This window comes from Schistocerca gregaria, chromosome 4, assembly GCF_023897955.1.
Source record: "Schistocerca gregaria isolate iqSchGreg1 chromosome 4, iqSchGreg1.2, whole genome shotgun sequence".
NCBI lineage: Eukaryota > Metazoa > Arthropoda > Insecta > Orthoptera > Acrididae > Schistocerca > Schistocerca gregaria.
Window position 1 is genome coordinate 699174731 of NC_064923.1, and position 21961 is coordinate 699196691.

Consider the following 21961-nt stretch of genomic DNA (forward strand, 5'->3'; position numbering starts at 1 on the left):
AAAGTTATGCGTGAATATATGAAAAAACAGAAGTAAACCTGGAAAAAGTAGTGCAAAATGACCCATTCATATTTTTTAAACAAAATTGTTTCTTGGTGAACATACAATTGACACTGGCATGGAAGAGTAGGGTCCTGAGATCACTTTTTGGAGCCTGTGGGCATAAACATGGTGATCACCATTCCACAGAATCTATGAACACCACTATCTTCCAGCTTACCAGTGATGTGTTGTAGACTGGAAGGGTATCTGTCTTTGGGGTTATTGTCTTTTCTCCTAAAGTCTCAACATTCCTGATCTCTTCTTTCCTTTTTTAGTCCACTCTTTTGGGTAATGGTTCTATTTTCCCTCTTCCATATTCAGTAATCCTTAGAGAGACTCCTTTCTTTTCTGCATAAGTTTTTTTTCCAACATAATTGTTTTGGCAAAATTAACCAGGATTACAAATTCACAGTGAGAAATGTTTACATGGACCTACTGCATTAATTAGAAAGATTGCGTTTTGTGTTAAACAGAAAAAAAATTACCTCTTCAGTTGGAAGCAGAATAAGCCTTCCTGAACTAGAAAAGATTCAGTTATAGCATGAATTTTTGTTTGTATTTTCTAAAATATGTTAAAGTTGTATGTATGCCCTCTGGAAAGAACTGAAATTAGGTAAAGATTTACATTGCTTTTTCATTTGTCCTTAAAATACATTTTTACCATATAACATATTGTTGTGTGCACTGCATTATGCAGATTTTAGCATTATCATGTTAATGAAGGACTGAAAACTGTATGATTTGAGTTATGCTTAATGATGTGCTAACAACCAGTTTAGAGTAAGAAGATATCAGAATCCATAGCAGCTTTGGATAACCTAATATAAGTTCTACAATGCGTAATTCTATGGTAACAGATATTAACCACAATAAGATACTGGTAAGTCAGTAATAACAACTACCAATGATAACTGTCTAAGGTGGTGCAAGTAAGTATTTAAATGGTATGTACTGTACAGAAGAGAGAGAGAGAGAGAGAGAGAGAGAGAGAGAGAGAGAGAGAGAGAGAGAGAGAGAGAGAGAGAGCTGTGTGAAGTTGGAAACAGGATGATATGCCCTAATATATGTGGTATGAAAGGAACAGAGTAGGTGAACCAAAGAAAGTTGATCTATGCCTCTAATGAGAAAATTGAGAAATGTATACAGGGACACCACAGCTGTGGGAAAAAAAAATAATTTGATGCAAGAAGTCTTTCTGAGGAAAGTAGTGTCGTGACTAATTTATGCAGTGGTAGAACACATAAAATTTACTCCAAAGTTACGGAAATTTACCCAAGTTTTAGTACCCTGTTAAGTATAGTGAAATAAGGACTTATTGAAAGTGGAAATAGTGATTTGTATGCTCTCAATAATGAAAGCTTATGAGATAAAAGAATCATGGTACAGTATATAAAACTAAAAGGTTACTATGTACTCAAAATGGTAACTCCAGCTATATTTTTCAAAAGAGATAAAATTAATACAAAATATATACAGCAGCCACAACCAGCTGAGCTGGAGTATGAGCTACTTAATGTAAGGTACTTTTCTCCTACATTTAGGATGAGAAAAAGACTTGATAACATGGTGCTGCATCTGATTGGATAAAAATACACTCCTGGAAATGGAAAAAAGAACACATTGACACCGGTGTGTCAGACACACCATACTTTCTCCGGACACTGCGAGAGGGCTGTACAAGCAATGATCACACGCACGGCACAGCGGACACACCAGGAACCGCGGTGTTGGCCGTCGAATGGCGCTAGCTGCGCAGCATTTGTGCACCGCCGCCGTCAGTGTCAGCCAGTTTGCCGTGGCATACGGAGCTCCATCGCAGTCTTTAACACTGGTAGCATGCCGCGACAGCGTGGACGTGAACCATATGTGCAGTTGACGGACTTTGAGCGAGGGCGTATAGTGGGCATGCGGGATGCCAGGTGGACGTACCGCCGAATTGCTCAACACGTGGGGCGTGAGGTCTCCACAGTACATCGATGTTGTCGCCAGTGGTCGGCGGAAGGTGCACGTGCCCGTCGACCTGGGACCGGACCGCAGAGACGCACGGTTGCACGCCAAGACCGTAGGATCCTACGCAGTGCCGTAAGGGACCGCACCGCCACTTCCCAGCAAATTAGGGACACTGTTGCTCCTGGGGTATCGGCGAGGACCATTCGCAACCGTCTCCATGAAGCTGGGCTACGGTCCCGCACACCGTTAGGCCATCTTCCGCTCACGCCTCCAGTGGTGTCGCGACAGACGTGAATGGAGGGACGAATGGAGATGTGTCGTCTTCAGCGATAAGAGTCGCTTCTGCCTTGGTGCCAATGATGGTCGTATGCGTGTTTGGCGCCGTGCGGGTGAGCGCCACAATCAGGACTGCATACGACCGAGGCACACAGGGCCAACACCCGGCATCATGGTGTGGGGAGCGATCTCCTACACTGGCCGTACACCTCTGGTGATCATCGAGGGGACACTGAATAGTGCACGGTACATCCAAACCGTCATCGAACCCATCGTTCTACCATTCGTAGACCGGCAAGGGAACTTGCTGTTCCAACAGGACAATGCACATCCGCATGTATCCCGTGCCACCCAACGTGCTCTAGAAGGTGTAAGTCAACTACCCTGGCCAGCAAGATCTCCGGATCTGTCCCCCATTGAGCATGTTTGGGACTGGATGAAGCGTTGTCTCATGCGGTTTGCACGTCCAGCACGAACGCTGGTCCAACTGAGGCGCCAGGTGGAAATGGCATGGCATGCCGTTCCACAGGACTACATCCAGCATCTCTACGATCGTCTCCATGGGAGAATAGCAGCCTGCATTGCTGCGAAAGGTGGATATACACTGTACTAGTGCCGACATTGTGCATGCTCTGTTGCCTGTGTCTATGTGCCTGTGGTTCTGTCAGTGTGATCTTGTGATGTATCTGACCCCAGGAATGTGTCAATAAAGTTTCCCCTTCCTGGGACAATGAATTCACGGTGTTCTTATTTCAATTTCCAGGAGTGTAGTATCAAGACAATTAAAAAAACCACATATGAATAAGTGAAATGTAAATATAGTCTTTATTAAGAACATGTTGAGTGACTATGTAATGGTGCTACGGGGGAGAAATTACACTAAATATTGCACATAAACAAAGCAAAATACATATCTGGATATAAGGGTAAAATGTAAATGTAACTCAAATTAAGAATCTATGGTGCCTATGTATCTCACTGTCTTATGGAAACTGGAAAGCTCTTAATATTATACTAAGAATAAGTCTGAAAGTTTTGTGACATAATAGTCACAAAAACCTAATATTATAGTCTCAAGGAATAGGGAGAGACATTACATAAGATAACTGTACTTAGTAAATAAATCACTTATATGTAGCACTAAATATGTAACCGTTTAACACCTGGCAGACCAAGTCCTAGCATAGCTCATGCTACAAATTTGTGTTAGAAACACTGCACCTGAGTTTAGGTTAGATCGTGAGTTTCTCAATGAGTGGGCCACTTATCTCAAAAACTGGTTTATTTCATATGAGAACAACGTGCAGATGTCTCGTGAACTGCCTCCTGACTTGTGCTGCCTTCTGTTGTCAACTTCTAGAATTATTTTGAAAGAATCATTAGCAAAATTTAACAGCTTCTGTTGTGAATGGCTAAGCCAATGAAATCACACTGACATAATTTCATGTGTGAACTCATTAGGCTTTACAGTTTGCTGTAGCTCTGCCACAAATACATCATGTTTGTTGAGTGAGCAAGAAATTTTGGAAGTGCAAGGGAAGAAACTGATCAATAACCTACCTCACACTTTTTTATTGAGAGGATAATCACAGTTTCTGTCACCATTATTTTAAAATTTGTATTACATCAAAGGACTAAAGTAAATATGAGAAATAAATCTTGAAGTCAGGCCCTTTTTAGTGTGTATTGGTCTTGAAGATACATCAATTACATATGTGCCACTAACACTTTAAATAGTGCCATAAATGACCCATTTCCTAGGTCCAATATTCTTCTAAGTGGCCAGTCTCCAAAGTAATAAGCCTATGTAACCTACTGTATGATCATGCATCTGAGAGGAGGAATATGTGACATTATGTAGCACTTCAGGAGAGTGATATGTAGCTATACATCCACTTTGCTCACAATTGATGCCCATTAACTATAAGAGATGTAATGATTTAATATTAAGAGAAGACAGCAGTTGTATGGTTCTGTTGTATATTTTTGCATGTGGTGAGTATACCAAAGAACACCAGAAGCCTTCAGGGTGTTGTGGCGATTGCAGTCACTCAGTGATATGAGGTACGCGCATAGGCATTTGTGCATGTTTCATGCATCATTGTACAGGCTAGAGTAGCTTGTAACATTGCTGGAAATGATCTACAAAGAAACACCGAAGCTTGTAAAATTTGAATCACATCGTTTGTGTGTCAGATCTGCAGAGAAATAGACATGTCATGTTCCTGCATTGAGAAAGTTTCATGCAGAACAATTTAATGTGTCATTGTTTGAGAATACATGGAGAATATTGTTGAAGAAACTCTTCATATTTTTTATGAGAATTTAATGTTGAAGAATCTTATTTTTAGCATCATTTAAGAATACAGAAGAAACAAAATCCAAAAGATCCGCACAGTCACCGTCAAATGTAAACCTCAGGTGCAAATCAATATGCCGAAAAATAAGTGTGTGCAAAGTAAGGAACAAGGAACATTGCATTCTCTCTCTCTCTCTCTCTCTCTCACACACACACAAACATACACACAAATAAATAAACCACCTCAAACTTTCTACTGAAAAGAGATATGTTCATATACTGACCTCTGAATAATACCATGTGGCTTCAAACTGAGGATCAACCAATTGGTCTGATGTTATTTTCATCGTCTTTGCTTGATTTCTGTTATTTCCTCCTGGAAGTGTACTTATTCCTAGTGTTAACAGATCACACATGGTATCATGAGGAGAAATCTCCACATGCTGAGTTACCTCATACATCTGGCTTGTTTCATTAAACAGCACAGAAACATAGTAATTCTTGATGTAACCATTATTTGCAGCAAGCAGCTCTACATTTTTCCTGGAAATTTAAAGAGGTAGTATTAAATTCTTATGTATATTGACACTTACAAGAATGAGGAGCAATCTTAAAGATGACTACATGGATTAAAGAATTTGAAATAAGAAATAATTTTGTTTCCAACATGCCTTGTTTCTGAGGAGGATGTAATAAGCCATAGCAGATGTATATCTCAGAAAGATCAGCATATATTTGTTGTGTCATTGCCAATGGACACAATCAGAGCTGGTGCACTGAAACAGTTAGTGACTGATGCCATTGGCGGCACTTCGAAGTTCACTGCCAACCACAAGCGAGGCCCAATCAGCAAACTCTATGTCACCACCTATAAGGTGGACTATTACATCATGATAAGTGATGGCCACAGGCAGCAACATATGGTTTATGTTTGGCATTAGCATATGACAGTTCTAGTAAAGAGTTGCAGGGTTGCAGTTTGTAGTGGAGATCAGCCTGTGAGGCTTAGTCTAAGGATGGAGTCACCTATAGCCTTCACATAGGACTAATATTTACTACAGTGATTGACAGTGTGGCATCCAGGATGGACATAGTCTAGTTGACATTGTATTCAGTAACAAAGGCCTTGACAGACCACTGCTTATCTGTATCTATCTGCAAGTGCATCCAACAAGATGCTGTACAATGTAAGTATTGCAGAACAATGAAGTATATATTTGTGTGTGACTAATTTGTTTGCACTGTCACAGTTCCTCCATCTGCCTTGGAGATCCTAAAGCTAACACAACATGTGTGAGGCATTATACTCAGATGACCTGTACATAACAACATTTGTATAACTGATAACATGAATAATTTTGAATGATGCAAAGTATGTATTTTTACTTATGGCAACTTCAGTGTAATCCATCATTTGTATTGGCTGTTGCACAAAACTAGTTTCATCACTATAAAGGAATAGACAACTGCTTCCTTCCTTTCACTTTCATCAACTGATATTTTGTTTTCATCGTAACTTCATTTGAGACACAGTAGAATGCAGATGTGCTGTGTATTCCAGCTTCTAACACTGTTGACAAGTTCTGTGTCATCTATCATATTTTTTGACTATAGAACACTATAGACTATAAGATGCACCTTAATTTTTAAGTAATTAAAAAACATTTTTACCATTTATATTATTAGATTACTAGTAAAAAATTCTTAGTCCATAAAAGTGAACTGCCTTTTAAAATCGCTGAAAATCATCATCTGAACTTTCTTCTTCTTCTTCTTCTTCCTCTTCACTGTCATTGTTGTCTTCTTCATATATATGATGGTCTTCACTGCCATTGAGATTCTTACTTAAGATATTCTTCTTGAAAGATTTGAAAATAATGTCCATTAACATCTACATCTACATCCGTACTCCGCAAGCCACCTGACAGTGTGTGGCGGAGGGTACCCTGAGTACCTCTATCGGTCTCCCTTCTATTCCAGTCTCGTATTGTACGTGGAAAGAAGGATTGTCGGTACGCTTCTGTGTGGGCTCTAATCTCTCTGATTTTATCCTCATGGTCTCTTCGCGAGATATACGTAGGAGGGAGCAATATACTGCTTGACTCTTCGGTGAAGGTATGTTCTCGAAACTTCAACAAAAGCCCGTACCGAGCTACTGAGCGTCTCTCCTGCAGAGTCTTCCACTGGAGTTTATCTATCATCTCCGTAACGCTTTCGCAATTACTAAATGATCCTGTAACGAAGCGCGCTGCTCTCCGTTGGATCTTCTCTATCTCTTCTATCAACCCTACCTGGTGCGGATCCCACACTGCTGAGCAGTATTCAAGCAATGGGCGAACAAGCGTACTGTAACCTACTTCCTTTGTTGTCGGATTGCATTTCCTTAGGATTCTTCCAATGAATCTCAGTCTGGCATCTGCTTTACCGACGATCAACTTTATATGATCATTCCATTTTAAATCACTCCTAATGCGTACTCCCAGATAATTTATGGAATTAACTGCTTCCAGTTGCTGACCTGCTATTTTGTAGCTAAATGATAAGGGACCTATCTTTCTATGTATTCGCATCACATTACACTTCGCTACATTGAGATTCAATTGCCATTCCGTGCACCATGCGTCAATTCGCTGCAGATCCTCCTGCATTTCAGTACAATTTTCCATTGTTGCAACCTCTCGATACACCACAGCATCATCTGCAAAAAGCCTCAGTGAACTTCCGATGTCATCCACCAGGTCATTTATGTATATTGTGAATAGCAACGGTCCTATGACACTCCCCTGCGGCACACCTGAAATCACTCTTACTTCGGAAGACTTCTCTCCATTGAGAATGACGTGCTGCGTTCTGTTATCTAGGAACTCCTCAATCCAATCACACAATTGATCTGATAGTCCGTGTGCTCTTACTTTGTTCATTAAACGACTATGGGGAACTGTGTCAAACGCCTTGCGGAAGTCAAGAAACACGGCATCTACCTGTGAACCCGTGTCTAAGGCCCTCTGAGTCTCGTGGACGAATAGCGCGAGCTGGGTTTCACACGATCGTCTTTTTCGAAACCCATGCTGATTCCTACAGAGTAGATTTCTAGTCTCCAGAAAAGACATTATACTCGAACATAATACGTGTTCCAAAATTCTACAACTGATCGACGTTAGAGATATAGGTCTATAGTTCTGCACATCTGTTCGACGTCCCTTCTTGAGAACGGGGATGACCTGTGCCCTTTTCCAATCCTTTGGAACGCTTCGCTCTTCTAGAGACCTACGGTACACCGCTGCAAGAAGGGGGGCAAGTTCCTTCGCGTACTCTGTGTAAAATCGAACTGGTATCCCATCAGGACCAGCGGCCTTTCCTCTTTTGAGCGATTTTAATTGTTTCTCTATCCCTCTGTCGTCTACTTCGATATCTACCATTTTGTCAACTGTGCGACAATCTAGAGAAGGAAGCACAGTGCAGTCTTCCTCTGTGAAACAGCTTTGGAAGAAGACATTTAGTAATTCGGCCTTTAGTCTGTCATCCTCTGTTTCAGTACCATTTTGGTCACAGAGTGTCTGGACATTTTGTTTTGATCCACCTACCGCTTTGACATAGGACCAAAATTTCTTAGGATTTTCTGCCAAGTCAGTACATAGAACGTTACTTTCGAATTCATTGAAAGCCTCTCGCATAGCCCTCCTCACACTACATTTCGCTTCGCGTAATTTTTGTTTGTCTGCAAGGCTTTGGCTAAGTTTATGTTTGCTGTGAAGTTCCCTTTGCTTCCGCAGCAGTTTTCTAACTCGGTTGTTGTACCACGGTGGCTCTTTTCCATCTCTTACGATCTTGCTTGGCACATACTCATCTAACGCATATTGTACCATGGTTTTGAACTTTGTCCACTGATCCTCAACACTATCTGCACTTGAGACAAAACTTTTGTGTTGAGCCGTCAGGTACTCTGTAATCTGCTTTTTGTCACTTTTGCTAAACAGAAAAATCTTCCTACCTTTTTTAATATTTCTATTTACGGCTGAAATCATCGACGCAGTAACCGCTTTATGATCGCTGATTCCCTGTTCTGCATTAACTGATTCAAATAGTTCGGGTCTGTTTGTCACCAGAAGGTCTAATATATTATCGCCACGAGTCGGTTTTCTGTTTAACTGCTCAAGGTAGTTTTCAGATAAAGCACTTAAAAATATTTCACTGGATGCTTTGTCCCTGCCACCCGTTATGAACGTTTGAGTCTCCCAGTCTATATCCGGCAAATTAAAATCTCCACCCAGAACTATAACATGGTGGGGAAATCTACTCGAAATATTTTCCAAATTATTCTTCAGGTGCTGAGCCACAACAGCTGCTGAGCCCGGGGGCCTATAGAGACATCCAATTACCATGTCTGAGCCTGCTTTAACCGTGACCTTCACCCAAATCATTTCACAATTCGAATCTCCGTCAATTTCCTTCGATACTATTGCACTTCTTATCGCTATAAACACGCCTCCCCCTTCACTGTCCAGCCTATCTCTGCGGTATACATTCCAATCAGAGTTTAGGATTTCATTACTGTTTACGTCTGGTTTCAGCCAACTTTCTGTTCCTAGTACTATATGGGCGTTGTGACCGTTTATTAATGAGAGCAGTTCTGGGACCTTTCTATAGACGCTTCTGCAGTTTACTATTAGCACATTAATATTGTTATTCCTTGTTGCATTTTGCCTACTCCTGCCTTGCCGCGTCTCAGGAGGCGTCTTGTCGGGCCTAGGGAGGGAATTCTCTAACCTAAAAAAACCCCATGTGCACTCCACACGTACTCCGCTACCCTCGTAGCCGCTTCCGGCGTGTAGTGCACGCCTGACCTATTCAGGGGGACCCTACATTTCTCCACCCGATAGCGGAGGTCGAGAAATTTGCACCCCAGCTCTCCGCAGAATCGTCTGAGCCTCTGGTTTAAGCCTTCCACTCGGCTCCAAACCAGAGGACCGCGATCGGTTCTCGGAACGATACTACAAATAGTTAGCTCTGATTCCACCCCGCGAGCGAGGCTTTCCACCTTCACCAACTCCGCCAACCGCCTGTACGAACTGAGGATGACCTCTGAACCCAGACGGCAAGAGTCATTGGTGCCGACATGAGCAACAATTTGCAGTCGGGTGCACCCAGTGCTCTCTATCGCCGCCGGTAGGGCCTCCTCCACATCTCGGATGAGACCCCCCGGCAAGCAGACAGAGTGAACACTGGCCTTCTTCCCCGACCTTTCCGCTATTTCCCTAAGGGAAACCTCTGTTTGGCATGAATTCATTTTGGGTTTCAGCCATCATCCATCTGTTCCAATTCTCTTTCATACACACTTTAAATGGTTCATTTACTGAGACATCAAGAGGTTGCACTTGTGAAGTAAGTTCTCACGTAATAACAGCAAGCTCTGTGCTTCCCTGTCTCAGTTTCTTGTTCACAGAATTTTCAAATGACTTCTAAACTTATCTAGCACAAGAGGAGAACTCCTCTTCAATAAAGCACCTTTCCTTCTCTCCCATACCATCCTTGTCTATCAAACCCTTGTATGTACATGAACAACAACACCCAGGAGTATTTCAGAAGCCTTTGGCATTGTTTTGTGCTTGAAAATGATTGCTGGATTAAGTTTAGCACTGTCAGCACAACATGAAAGGACAACAATGTAGTGCATTTTTTTATCTCCACTTGGTTTTATAGTTACACTTCTAGCATCTTTCATGGCTTCAGTTCTGTTACTTGGCACATCAAATGTCAGAGGAGTTCCATACATATTCACTATTTGGTTTAGTTCCATATTGGTTTTCTTTCAATATTGAATAATAAATCAATGGAAAGATAATATTTTGTCTTCATACTGTTGTGGAATTTTCTTGCATATCTTGGTTTTGGTTTTCATGCTAAGTCCATGACACTTCAGAAACTTGTAGCACCAACCAACTCCACCCTTAATGTCTGTTGAGTTCCACTGTAGCACTAGCTTATGAACATGTATTTGATTAATTTTGGTATTAATTCCAATGGCATGGTGGTGGGAGTTCACTGGAGCAATGGGGTTGGCGATAAGGATAAGGGGACTAGGCAGTGCCAACAACAGCCAGTGATGGGCCAAGTGACTCAAATACCTGGTGCACTATGATGGCAGTGGCACTGATGTCTGTATGGTTCCGTGCAAGAAACACTGTAAAGATCACAGCAAGAAATGAGAATTCCAGATGTGAATTAAATGCTTGTCCAGCATGATGTGGGGTGCTACAGGAGCTGGGTGGACCTCATGTTGGAAAAGTGGCCATGAGTGCTGCATTTTGAATGATGCCAGTTGTGTGATGAGGCAATCTTTCAATTTACTGTACTTGTTGTACTGCAGAGGGCTAGGGATTGTGTTGTGAGCTTCTGCCATGGCAGCAGACTAGAGCTTGGTGATAGTAAGGGTGAAGTTTGTTGTGTCACTCATAATTCCGGACCTGGCAAAGATCACCTTGACAGAGAAGAACCATCGGCACAGGTCACAGATTTCAATGGTGAGGAGATGGGTAGAAACTCTGTTTAACAGATAGGTTGATGATGTGACTGAGGCATAGAGGCACTCAAGAGCTGTGCAAACTGCCTGAGCCAGTGGTTTGGATGAAACACATTCTGATGTGGATAACATTTCAGGTGTCTGCTCAGTGGAATGTTTCCTTGATGTAGGCTGCATATCAGGCATTTTTAGGATGAATCTGACTGGGACGGAGGGTGCAAACAATGAGTAAAGTCTGAATGGAGCTTATGGAGCAACACAGAGGTGCACAAAAGACAACCTAACAGGGAATGTGCACTGAATGGAGCAATCTTTTGGCAGCACTAACTATTTATTAAGGTAGAGGTCACTGTATGACATATAACAATAACAAAAGGGGCATGTTCAATACAGGTGTGATCACACTGTGAAAATTCTCAGTTTATCAGTGCCAGTATGGGAATGAACACATACTTAAAGTTTGTAGGCCTTCTCTTGAATTACACAAAGTCCAAAGCCCAACATGGACACATAAAGTTCATAACTAGCAAAGGCCAAGGGTAGCTGCGAATAAAATTAAGGGGAAAACTCACAATACACTGTTGCACGTAAAAGGTGATGCAAAGCTGTGTGCTAATTCTAGGGGACAGACCACGTGGGTTCTCAGTGCTGGAACAAAGCAGTCCAACATACAAGGTGTTTATGTGTGCTGCCAATCATGGGATTTATGTCCTCCAGAAACTGATAGGTAACTACCCAAAGCATGGTAAGGAAACTGAAAGCAAAATGGCATGTGAGTCATGAAGCACTGGATTGCTCCTCCTCAGGAAGCTATTGCACTTGCTAGCTATCTGCCCCAAGTGATGGCACAAGGTCAACTCATCCAATTTGTTCTTGAATATACAGCACACAGCTCTCCCTGGGTCCTCACTGAGAGTACTGGTCCAAAACAAAAGCACTGTTTCACACACAGAAGCACAGGCTTACAATCACTAGCATTGGTTCACAAACACTAGCTCTGGTTCACATTGAAAGGCAGAGCATTTGCACATATATTGCATCTAGCTTTTGTCACTTTCACTTGCCGAAGAATTCCTAGCTCACAAGAGGATGCGAATTCTGGATGAAAGATGGTAGGCAGCCTGTGGTAGAGGTGAAAAGAAATTTCAGTTTGCAGGTGTCCACTACAATGCTGATGCTTCGAGAGCATATAGGTGTGAATGCAAGAGAAAATCATCTGCTAGAGCAAACAGAGGGGCTCATAAAATTTATAAATGAGGTAGTTATCTGTTTGTGTATAATCATCCTGCTCAGTAAGGATACCCTCAAAGTGGTCAGGATATTGATATGGTGATTTTTTTTTCTTTTTTTTGGAGGTGGGCGGGGAGGGGGGGGGGATGTGGGTTTCCTAACTATCTGTTAAAGGTAGTTTTCAGAGATGGAATTTTGTTATGTTTTGCAGGATGTCTGGTTGCACACTCTACTAACAATAGATTGTTGGATGTTTAAAATTTCCTCCAATGGTTACAGTATGATTGGGAAATATATGTACTAGGAAACAGGTTTCTCCAAAGTCTTTGGTTACGTCTGGAGGTGAACCAGGAAATTCATAGAAGGATCCAATTATAAGGTTATGCCCATCCCTGATACAAGTCTTGTCCGAACAGTCATATATGCAGCTTCAGTTCCTATCTCAGTAGATATAAAATCCTTTTCTACTGCAACATGTACACCACCTCCATTTACCATTAGTCAATTCTTTCAATAAATTAAAATTTTGACTAATTGTTTCACTATTACCAATTTTGGGTTTTAATAAACTTTCTGTACTAGTATTATGTGAGCTCCACTGCTTTTTAGGAGAACTTCAAGTTTTGGGACTTTGATGCACATGCCTCAGCATCTTACGAATAGGAATTGAATACTCTCATCTATGGGGTCATGTGGGGGTGGGGGTGGGGTTAGGATGGGGATGGCACACCTCTTTCAATTTTACTCATAATTCTGGGTCTGATAGAGCTACTGTTATCTGAATTGGATGGTGAGTTGCCTAGTCTAAAAAGCCCTTGTGTGCAGCCCACACAAAGTCATTTAACTTGGTATCAGCCTCTGATGTGCAGTGCACACAGGACTCTACACTTCTCAACTTCATGGTTCAAAGCTAGGAAGTTGCAGCCTAGCTTGTCACAGAACCTTCAAGTCTTCCAATCAATGAAATAGGAGGCTGTGATCAGTTCTGATCTTGCCTTTTGCGGGCAGTGAACTATCAATTGAATTATGGCACCTGTGGAAGTCCTGACTGGCTTAGAGTTTCAACTTGTCATTCATTTCCATCAGTTCCTTCTTTATAGTGTGTGCTCTGCTAGAGATGAAAAATGTCACCTCTTTAACACCATTAACGTCGTGTTTAAGTCAAACTCCTTGCTGAATCTTTTTGTCCACAGGTGATGGTCCAGAAACAAACATGGAGACTCTGTAGTTTAAACACGTGTGCTGATGAATGAGTGACATGTCGAACCTTTCAGACAATGTGTAAATTGTTTACAAATAGTATAATTAGTATTGTTTCTTTTTGTGAAAATGAAGGAATACCTCCTGATTAGTTATATGATCTAACCATTTAATCTACAACGTTCTTCAGTGGTGCCACATTTCCAGAGCTTCTGTTCTCTTCTTGTCTGAACAGTTTATCATCCATGTTTTACTTCTGTACAAGATACACTCTTGACAAATACCTTCAGAAAAGACTTCCTAATATTTAAAATTACATCTGTTGTTAACAAATTTCAGAAATGCTTATCAACACATGTGTCAGAGGAAGCATCAACTTGTCAGCAGCTGAGGCAGAAGCAAATACACTCCTGGAAATTGAAATAAGAACACCGTGAATTCATTGTCCCAGGAAGGGGAAACTTTATTGACACATTCCTGGGGTCAGATAAATCACATGATCACACTGACAGAACCACAGGCACATAGACACAGGCAACAGAGCATGCACAATGTCGGCACTAGTACAGTGTATATCCACCTTTCGCAGCAATGCAGGCTGCTATTCTCCCATGCAGACGATCGTAGAGATGCTGGATGTAGTCCTGTGGAAAGGCTTGCCATGCCATTTCCACCTGGTGCCTCAGTTGGACCAGCGTTCGTGCTGGATGTGCAGACCGCGTGAGACGATGCTTCATCCAGTCCTAAACATGCTCAATGGGGGACAGATCCGGAGATCTTGCTGGCCAGGGTAGTTGACTTACACCTTCTAGAGCACGTTGGGTGGCACGGGATACATGCGGATGTGCATTGTCCTGTTGGAACAGCAAGTTCCCTTCACGGTCTAGGAATGGTAGAACGATGGGTTCGATGACGGTTTGGATGTACCGTGCACTATTCAGTGTCCCCTCGACGATCACCAGAGGTGTAAGGCCAGTGTAGGAGATCGCTCCCCACACCATGATGCCGGGTGTTGGCCCTGTGTGCCTCGGTCGTATGCAGTCCTGATTGTGGCGCTCACCTGCACGGCGCCAAACACGCATACGACCATCATTGGCACCAAGGCAGAAGCGACTCTCATCGCTGAAGACAACACGTCTCCATTCGTCCCTCCATTCACGCCTGTCGCGACACCACTGGAGGCGGGCTGCACGATGTTGGGGCGTGAGCGGAAGACAGCCTAACGGTGTGCGGGACCGTAGCCCAGCTTCATGGAGACGGTTGCGAATGGTCCTCGCCGATACCCCAGGAGCAACAGTGTCCCTAATTTGCTGGGAAGTGGCGGTGCGGTCCCCTACGGCACTGCATAGGATCCTACGGTCTTGACGTGCATCCGTGCATTGCTGCGGTCCGGTCCCAGGTCGACGGGCACATGCACCTTCCGACGACCACTGGCGACAACATCGATGTACTGTGGAGACCTCATGTCCCACGTGTTGAGCAATTCGGCGGTACGTCCACCCGGCCTCCCGCATGCCCACTATACGCCCTCGCTCAAAGTCCGTCAACTGCACATACGGTTCACGTCCACGCTGTCGCGGCATGCTACCAGTGTTAAAGACTGCGATGGAGCTCCGTATGCCACAGTAAACTGGCTGACACTGACGGCGGCGGTGCACAAATGCTGCGCAGCTAGCGCCATTCGACGGCCAACACCGCGGTTCCTGGTGTGTCCGCTGTGCCGAGCGTGTGATCATTGCTTGTACAGCCCTCTTGCATTGTCCGGAGCAAGTATGGTGGGTCTGACACACCGGTGTCAATGTGTTCTTTTTTCCATTTCCAGGAGTGTACATCAAGATAGATGGACTTGTGAACAGGAAAATACATGTGATCAGAGACTTTTCTGGTGTTTGTGTTGTTTCTAGGGCTCTCTGGTGTCCACCTGGATGTGATCGTTGAAGTCCCATAATATTCCATCAGAACCACCTGATGATGGCAGAATGGTTATTTGCGAAATATCGTGGGACTTCAACAATCACATCCGGCTGGACACCCGAGAGCCCTGGAAACAGAAAAATACATATTGAATTTCAGGGCTGATGATTTATGAATAGTTGGACCATTAAGAGGAAAGAAAACACACTAGCTCAGTCAGAAAGAAAGAAAATGAAGTAGAAGGAACAATAAATGTGACAGGTTTCACATGTACTAGTCTCTAGTCCTTAGTTTCCATTTCAAGTTTTAATTTCTCCTGATGAAGGAGCTACCTTCAAGTCACTCTGTTCATGTGTCTGACAGCCTTTCTGTAAATGTACATACCAAAGTAACTGTTAAATAGTAGTAAACGTCCTTCTTCAGTACTTCAATAATAGATATTTTATCTTTAATTTTGTATCATACGCTAAATTAGAAATAAGAAAAGTTTGTATTATTGTAAGACATCCATTTACTGTAGAGTACATTTATCTAAAATGAGTCCATACACTAGAAAACTCTGTGCAAGTAGGAGATGATAGGCAGAAAATTCTGATAAAATTACAATGGTAGCTAGTCAAGCAACAATAATTAAAATATAATCATGTCAGAGAATTATCAAAATGGAATGCATTGTTATCCATGCAAATTTTCTGTTGTGCATGAGTGAAAATTTAGAGATCAACATGAACACTTTCAGCAGTGCTGGTGGTGTTGGGCAACTGAATCTTCAATTTTTTATTGATTCAGACGAGACCTGATTGCGGCTATCCATGTATGTGAACTCACAGAACAAGTACCATTAATCACCAAAAAAATTTTAACAGCTGTAGCATAATGTTAAGATTGGGCCATTTTTTACTTTGGCTACTCTGTGTAACATGTTGCTTACAGTAGTATGATTGTATACATATAAAGGTGACACTCGTTGGAGGTAAGCACACATTTTGTAATTCTAGAATCAATCATTAAACACACATGAACAGACGCATGCATGCATGCTGCACACACACACACACACACACGCACACACACACACACACACACACGCACACGCACACACATGCACACACACACACACACACACACACACACACACACACACACACACACACACAAACCACACACACACACACACACACACACACACACACACACACACACACACACACACAAGAACACACGCATGAGAGAAATTAACTTGCTTACCATATGCTGACTGATGGGAAAGCAGGTCCCCAATCCCAAGAGAAAGATGACTGCATTTTACGTAAAAAATTTACATGGCATTCTCCATGATATTCATCTGGTACACACTCAGGTGGTACAATATAATCTTCTGCCGTAAAACGTTCCAAGGCTGATATCACTGCTGACTGAAATCTCACTTCAAGAATGTTTTCTCCCTCCTGTAGTCAGAAGACAGTCCTTATTACCAAATTCAAAATTTTGGACTGATATTATTAAGTGATCATGAGTGGTAGCAACAGTTTATGAAGAGACATTTGTGGGAATTAGATTTATTTGAAATTTTAGTCAATAAATATGTAATACTGTGAAATCGTTCACTCATATTCTGGGAGGGGGGAGTAGTAGTAGTGGAAGAAGTAGAAGAAGAAGGAGAAGAGAGAGGGGCAGAGGGGGAGAACAGCAGTATGGAATTAAAATAGAACCTAAAATCCATTTCTAGCTCAAATGTCTTTTGGAATTTACTGCACTTTTTTATATGTATATTTTGCAGAATTAAACAAAAGTGCAAGGAGGAAAGAATGAAAATTTCCTTAACTGTGAACACAGAACAACAATGATGGAATCCTAAGCAGCACATTGAAATCTGAAACGATGGCTAACAAATGTCCGAAGGGAAAAGGGAAATGTTTTCCTGCAGCATGACAATGCCAAACCACACACTTCATGTGCCACCACAGCAGAACTTCAGAAAGTGGATTTCAGCGACTTGCGGCAACCTCCACACAGCCTAGATTTAGCACCATCTGTCTTCCATCTGTTCCCGATAATGAAAGATAATCTGCAGGGACATCATTATGCTTCTGATGTAGACGTTGAGAGAACTGTGAGACTGAATCTCAGCACCATATGGCATCCTCCATACAGTCCAGATTTAGCACTGTCTGACTTCCATCTGTTCCTGATAATGAAAGACAATCTGCAGGGACATCACTATGCTCCTGATGAAGATGTTGAGAGAACTGTGAGACTGTAGTTGTGGAAACAGAGTGTCAACTTCTTCTGTGATGGCTTCAGAAAACTTGTTCATCGTTGGCACAAATGTATCCAATTGGCTGGCGATGATGTGAAAAACTGAATTTTAGTAATTAAGGATCACACTCTAAGGATTTTTTCTGCATTTGATTTATTAAAATATCCCCGTCCAAACCCAATTAACAAAGGTGGAGGCCTTACTTTTCATTCAACCCTCATATTGGTCTTTCCTTTTGACTGCATTCAGAAGTGACACTGAATAGACAAGAAACTTCAATTATAAGCATCTTATAAATAGTTCGTAAAGTGTGTATGTATCAGAGTAATAGAATTATGTTACTGGATAGGGTTGGGTTGGGTTGATTTGGGGGAGGAGACAAAACTGTGAGGTCAGCAGTCTACTGGATAGTTATTTATACATAATCTGCAGAAAAAGATACTATTTTCATTGCATACTACTTATTATAAACAGGATGTCTACAGACAACCTGTTATAGACTGTTATGGAGCTAAAATGGTGCTGATAGGAAATTGTAGTGACACTTTACTCTCATCAAAAGGACAAAAAAATAAACAGTTTGTGGGGACGTAAAACCACTGGCTCTGTCCTCCAATAATATTGTTGCCCTACCACAGCAAGAACAACTGTATCTTTGCCAGATCAGTTCTCTGCAGTAGGCTCTCTATGATACACACATTGTATAAATGCTGCAAGAATAAAAGTATTCATAGTAAGTGACATGCATGTGAATGATTATTTATTGTTATAATTACTATGCACGCTCTCCTCTACCAACAGTGGTGACCCCATTATTATCTTTTCAACTGCACCACAATCTACAAAGTTAAACTCATGCTGGAATGCTGCCGATCACTATGAGATGCAAATTTCACGCCACAAAGAATACACCCCATTATTGTGCTTCATCACCTCTCATCACTACAGTTGATTTATTTATACATGTATTTGGTGTTCTTGCTGATTCCCAGATGATATAACCAATGAAACTGTGGTTCTCGAACAGTTGACATTGTTCCCACTATATCAACAACCGTTGAACCAGGGCAACATTACCTCTCATCAAATGGATAAACACACTAAATCACAAATCAAGTATGATGTCATCAGTGAAGGTGGTGAGATGAAGCCTGCCACTCCCTCACTGTTGAGTGAACATACACAGTGAACAATGGCAACCTGCATCTGTCCCCACCTCCCACCTAAACAGTGCTACTAATATACCGAACAGTGACGGTGTTAATGAATTACACCACACTCATTTTCATTCTACTGCCTCAGTGTGTATTGACATTCCATGTGCAATGTACCATATTATGGACACCCTCCAGAGTACAGCAACTGCTGACAACTGCTGCCATATATGATTGCCTTCCATTGCAGAGAACCAATATTTATGGGTTACTGTGGACAAATCCATCCTACAAGTGACCTTCCTGTGCCAGACCATTTTTTCCACAGCCTGAGTCTGAACTTTACTTTCCGTGCAATACCATACATCACCTGGGTGACGTCAGACTTGTTACGGCCACGCTGCAACCTGCATCACGTCATCACGATGATGTCACATCAACAACAGCCTTGCTGTGCTCCATGCTATGCCTGCCATGTGATGTCAGTCAACAAGCAGGCACACCATGTCTACCTACAACCGTGCAGGGTTTTCACACCTCATGATCACAGCATATCAATATGGCAAGCCTGACCTCAACTATGACCCTTGCACTGCGGGAGCACAAAGAGTACCTACAACAGCCGCTCTGTTGGGTGACCTACACTGATGCACCATCCACCATGATTGCCAACAACCAGATCTGTCCACCATGCCCCATTCCTTGGTACGCCACTACTACACTGTCCTTCATGACGCCAAAGCATCAGCCATGGCACGTGCCACATCCCGCGATAATCGGTCATGACACCTGCATTACTGACACATCAACAGTGATTATCCCACCGAGATACCAGCTGCTGCCTCTATCAGCACCACCAAATGGTGCTCATGAAACCGCACAATGTACTTCATGTGATTGCAACAACTTCATACTGGTCTCATCTCCTCACCACCAAGCAGATTATCACTGGCCACAGGCCAAGTTACATTTGCCACTGCTACAAGTAGATTTCCCACAAGTATGGTTCGTACTCTGTGAGTGCATGCTGCAGTCGGCCAGGATCACAGACGACCATGGCAAGTTTTTGGTGCTTTTGAACCATCTTCACACTAACACCAATCTTACCACTGACCTCCTATTGCATGCACATATCACTGGCAGATACATGACAGACAGATGCTCATACCACAGTGACTGTCACGTTTACCTGAACAACAACTCCACCTAGCCATCGCTGAGACATCGCTGGGCCATGATACCCCTTAAGTGCTCTGGTGCAGGTTGCAATTCCGAATTGACACAAACCTCTTATGAGATCATCCTCTCTGGTCACTATGGCTTCTCAAGCTGCCTGAAAACATAATCATGTTCATGCTAATGCATGGGGACAAACTGCTGGTAACCCGATTACACCTTACTGACCGAACGATTGTCCCCATGCAACATCATGTCTTGATAAACAATCGCATCAGCTCTGGCAGTATTCACTGTGCAGTGCCTGGTCTACTGACAGTTGCTGAGCCGCTCTCATTTCAGCTGAGCCCTTTCATGCCATGCCTGCAGCAGCCTCACTAGACTCCACTGTAGCGATGCACCAACAATCAGATACTATGATGGACCCAAGCACTGTGTTTGTAGAGGGTTGTAAACAACCACCTGCTGCACTCACACCCAGCTGTTGACCCATGCCTAATCATCTAAACAACTCACCCGGCCAGAACATTGCTCCTACTTGGCCGTACTGCCCCTGCAGGTCTGCTGGTTCAGCGCATCCTTCAGTGCTGACGCATGCCGCAGTCATTGACCCTGGAGCTACCCAAACTAATACAGTGGCCTTCCACAGATGCATCAGGTTGCTGACCTGCTTCAAGCTGTCTCACTATGAAACATGACAACACTCATCATACCCCATGTCTACATTCTAATGGCGTGTCAGTCAAGTAAAAAGTGACAACCCACCGATGGATGAGACTCCATCACCTGCTCCTCCTACCTATCAAACAGGACTGGATCTGGCATTACCAGGCATTGTTTGAGGAGTTTAAAACCATGACTACTGTGTACACTGACCAATGCTGCACCAATGCTATCTCATGAGCAGCTAACAAACACCTCTGCAACCGCTGCTCCAAACTCATGGCACAACTGCACATCACACAGCAACAGCCGTCATCGCACCAACAACAATGAGAGCTGCCTGACTGAGACACCACCAGGTCTTGAGAACCACATGTCAGATCAGTGCCTCTTACTTCTGGTGATGATGCTTCTGTGAGTGGACCTTGCAAAAACAGTTATATTGCTCTCATGAGCGGGTTGAGTGCAAACAATGATATCACCTCTGTGAGCAATTGTGTGCCTCACATGCTACTCCACATCAGCATCACAAAAAGATTAACATCGTATGCAGCAGTACTGTACATAGAATTAATACTACCCTGATCTGACACCAGCCCCACTGCCTCGCCCCTCACAAACTAAAGGTGGCCACGGCCACGATCAAGGAACTGTTGACCCATTACACGACGGCAACATCAGGCCATCAGATAGTGCATTGGCCTCACTGACTACTATGAGAAAGAAGAAAGATAAAATGTGGTGCCTGTGTGGGGACTATAGACATTTTAATGCATCCCCATCACTGATAGTTACCTCATGCCCAATACTGAGGACCTCTCACATGAATTGGCTGGTGAAACCATCTTTAGTGTGATAGACTGCAAAAGAGCTTATTCACAGAGCCCAGTGGCCACAGAGGACATCCCAAAGGTAGCAGTAATTACACCATTTGGCCAATATGAATTCCTCTTTATGCCCTTCAGACTAAAGAACATAGCACAGACTTGGCCATGGTTCACTGAAGGCTTGTTTTTTACCATGCACTTTTGCTGTTACTTGGACAATGTAATTATCTTCTCACAAACAGCTCAAGATCATGAGAAACACCTCCAAGCAATATTCAAAATGTAGCAGAGCATGGTGTTGTGGTCAACTAGGACAAATACCAACTCCAGCAAAAATGTGTTACTTTCGTACGCCACCTCATTGATGCTTCAGGCATCTGCCACACCCTGGAAAATGAGTAACCTACCACCCCTGATGAGCTATCAAGAGTTGTGCTGTTTTTTAGGGGT

The 21961-nt window shown here is 42.8% G+C and overlaps 1 protein-coding gene across 1 annotated transcript in view; it reads right to left on the reverse strand.

The window, feature by feature from the left end:
• LOC126267487 (beta-mannosidase-like) overlaps positions 1-21961 on the reverse strand; it is a 309954-nt gene that overhangs the window by 194734 nt on the left and 93259 nt on the right. The window contains exons 4-5 of the mRNA XM_049972771.1: positions 16680-16879; positions 4852-5110 (exon numbers count right to left, since the gene is read on the reverse strand). Coding sequence (XP_049828728.1) covers positions 4852-5110; positions 16680-16879 — 459 coding nt within the window. The remainder of the gene's footprint in view (positions 1-4851; positions 5111-16679; positions 16880-21961) is intronic.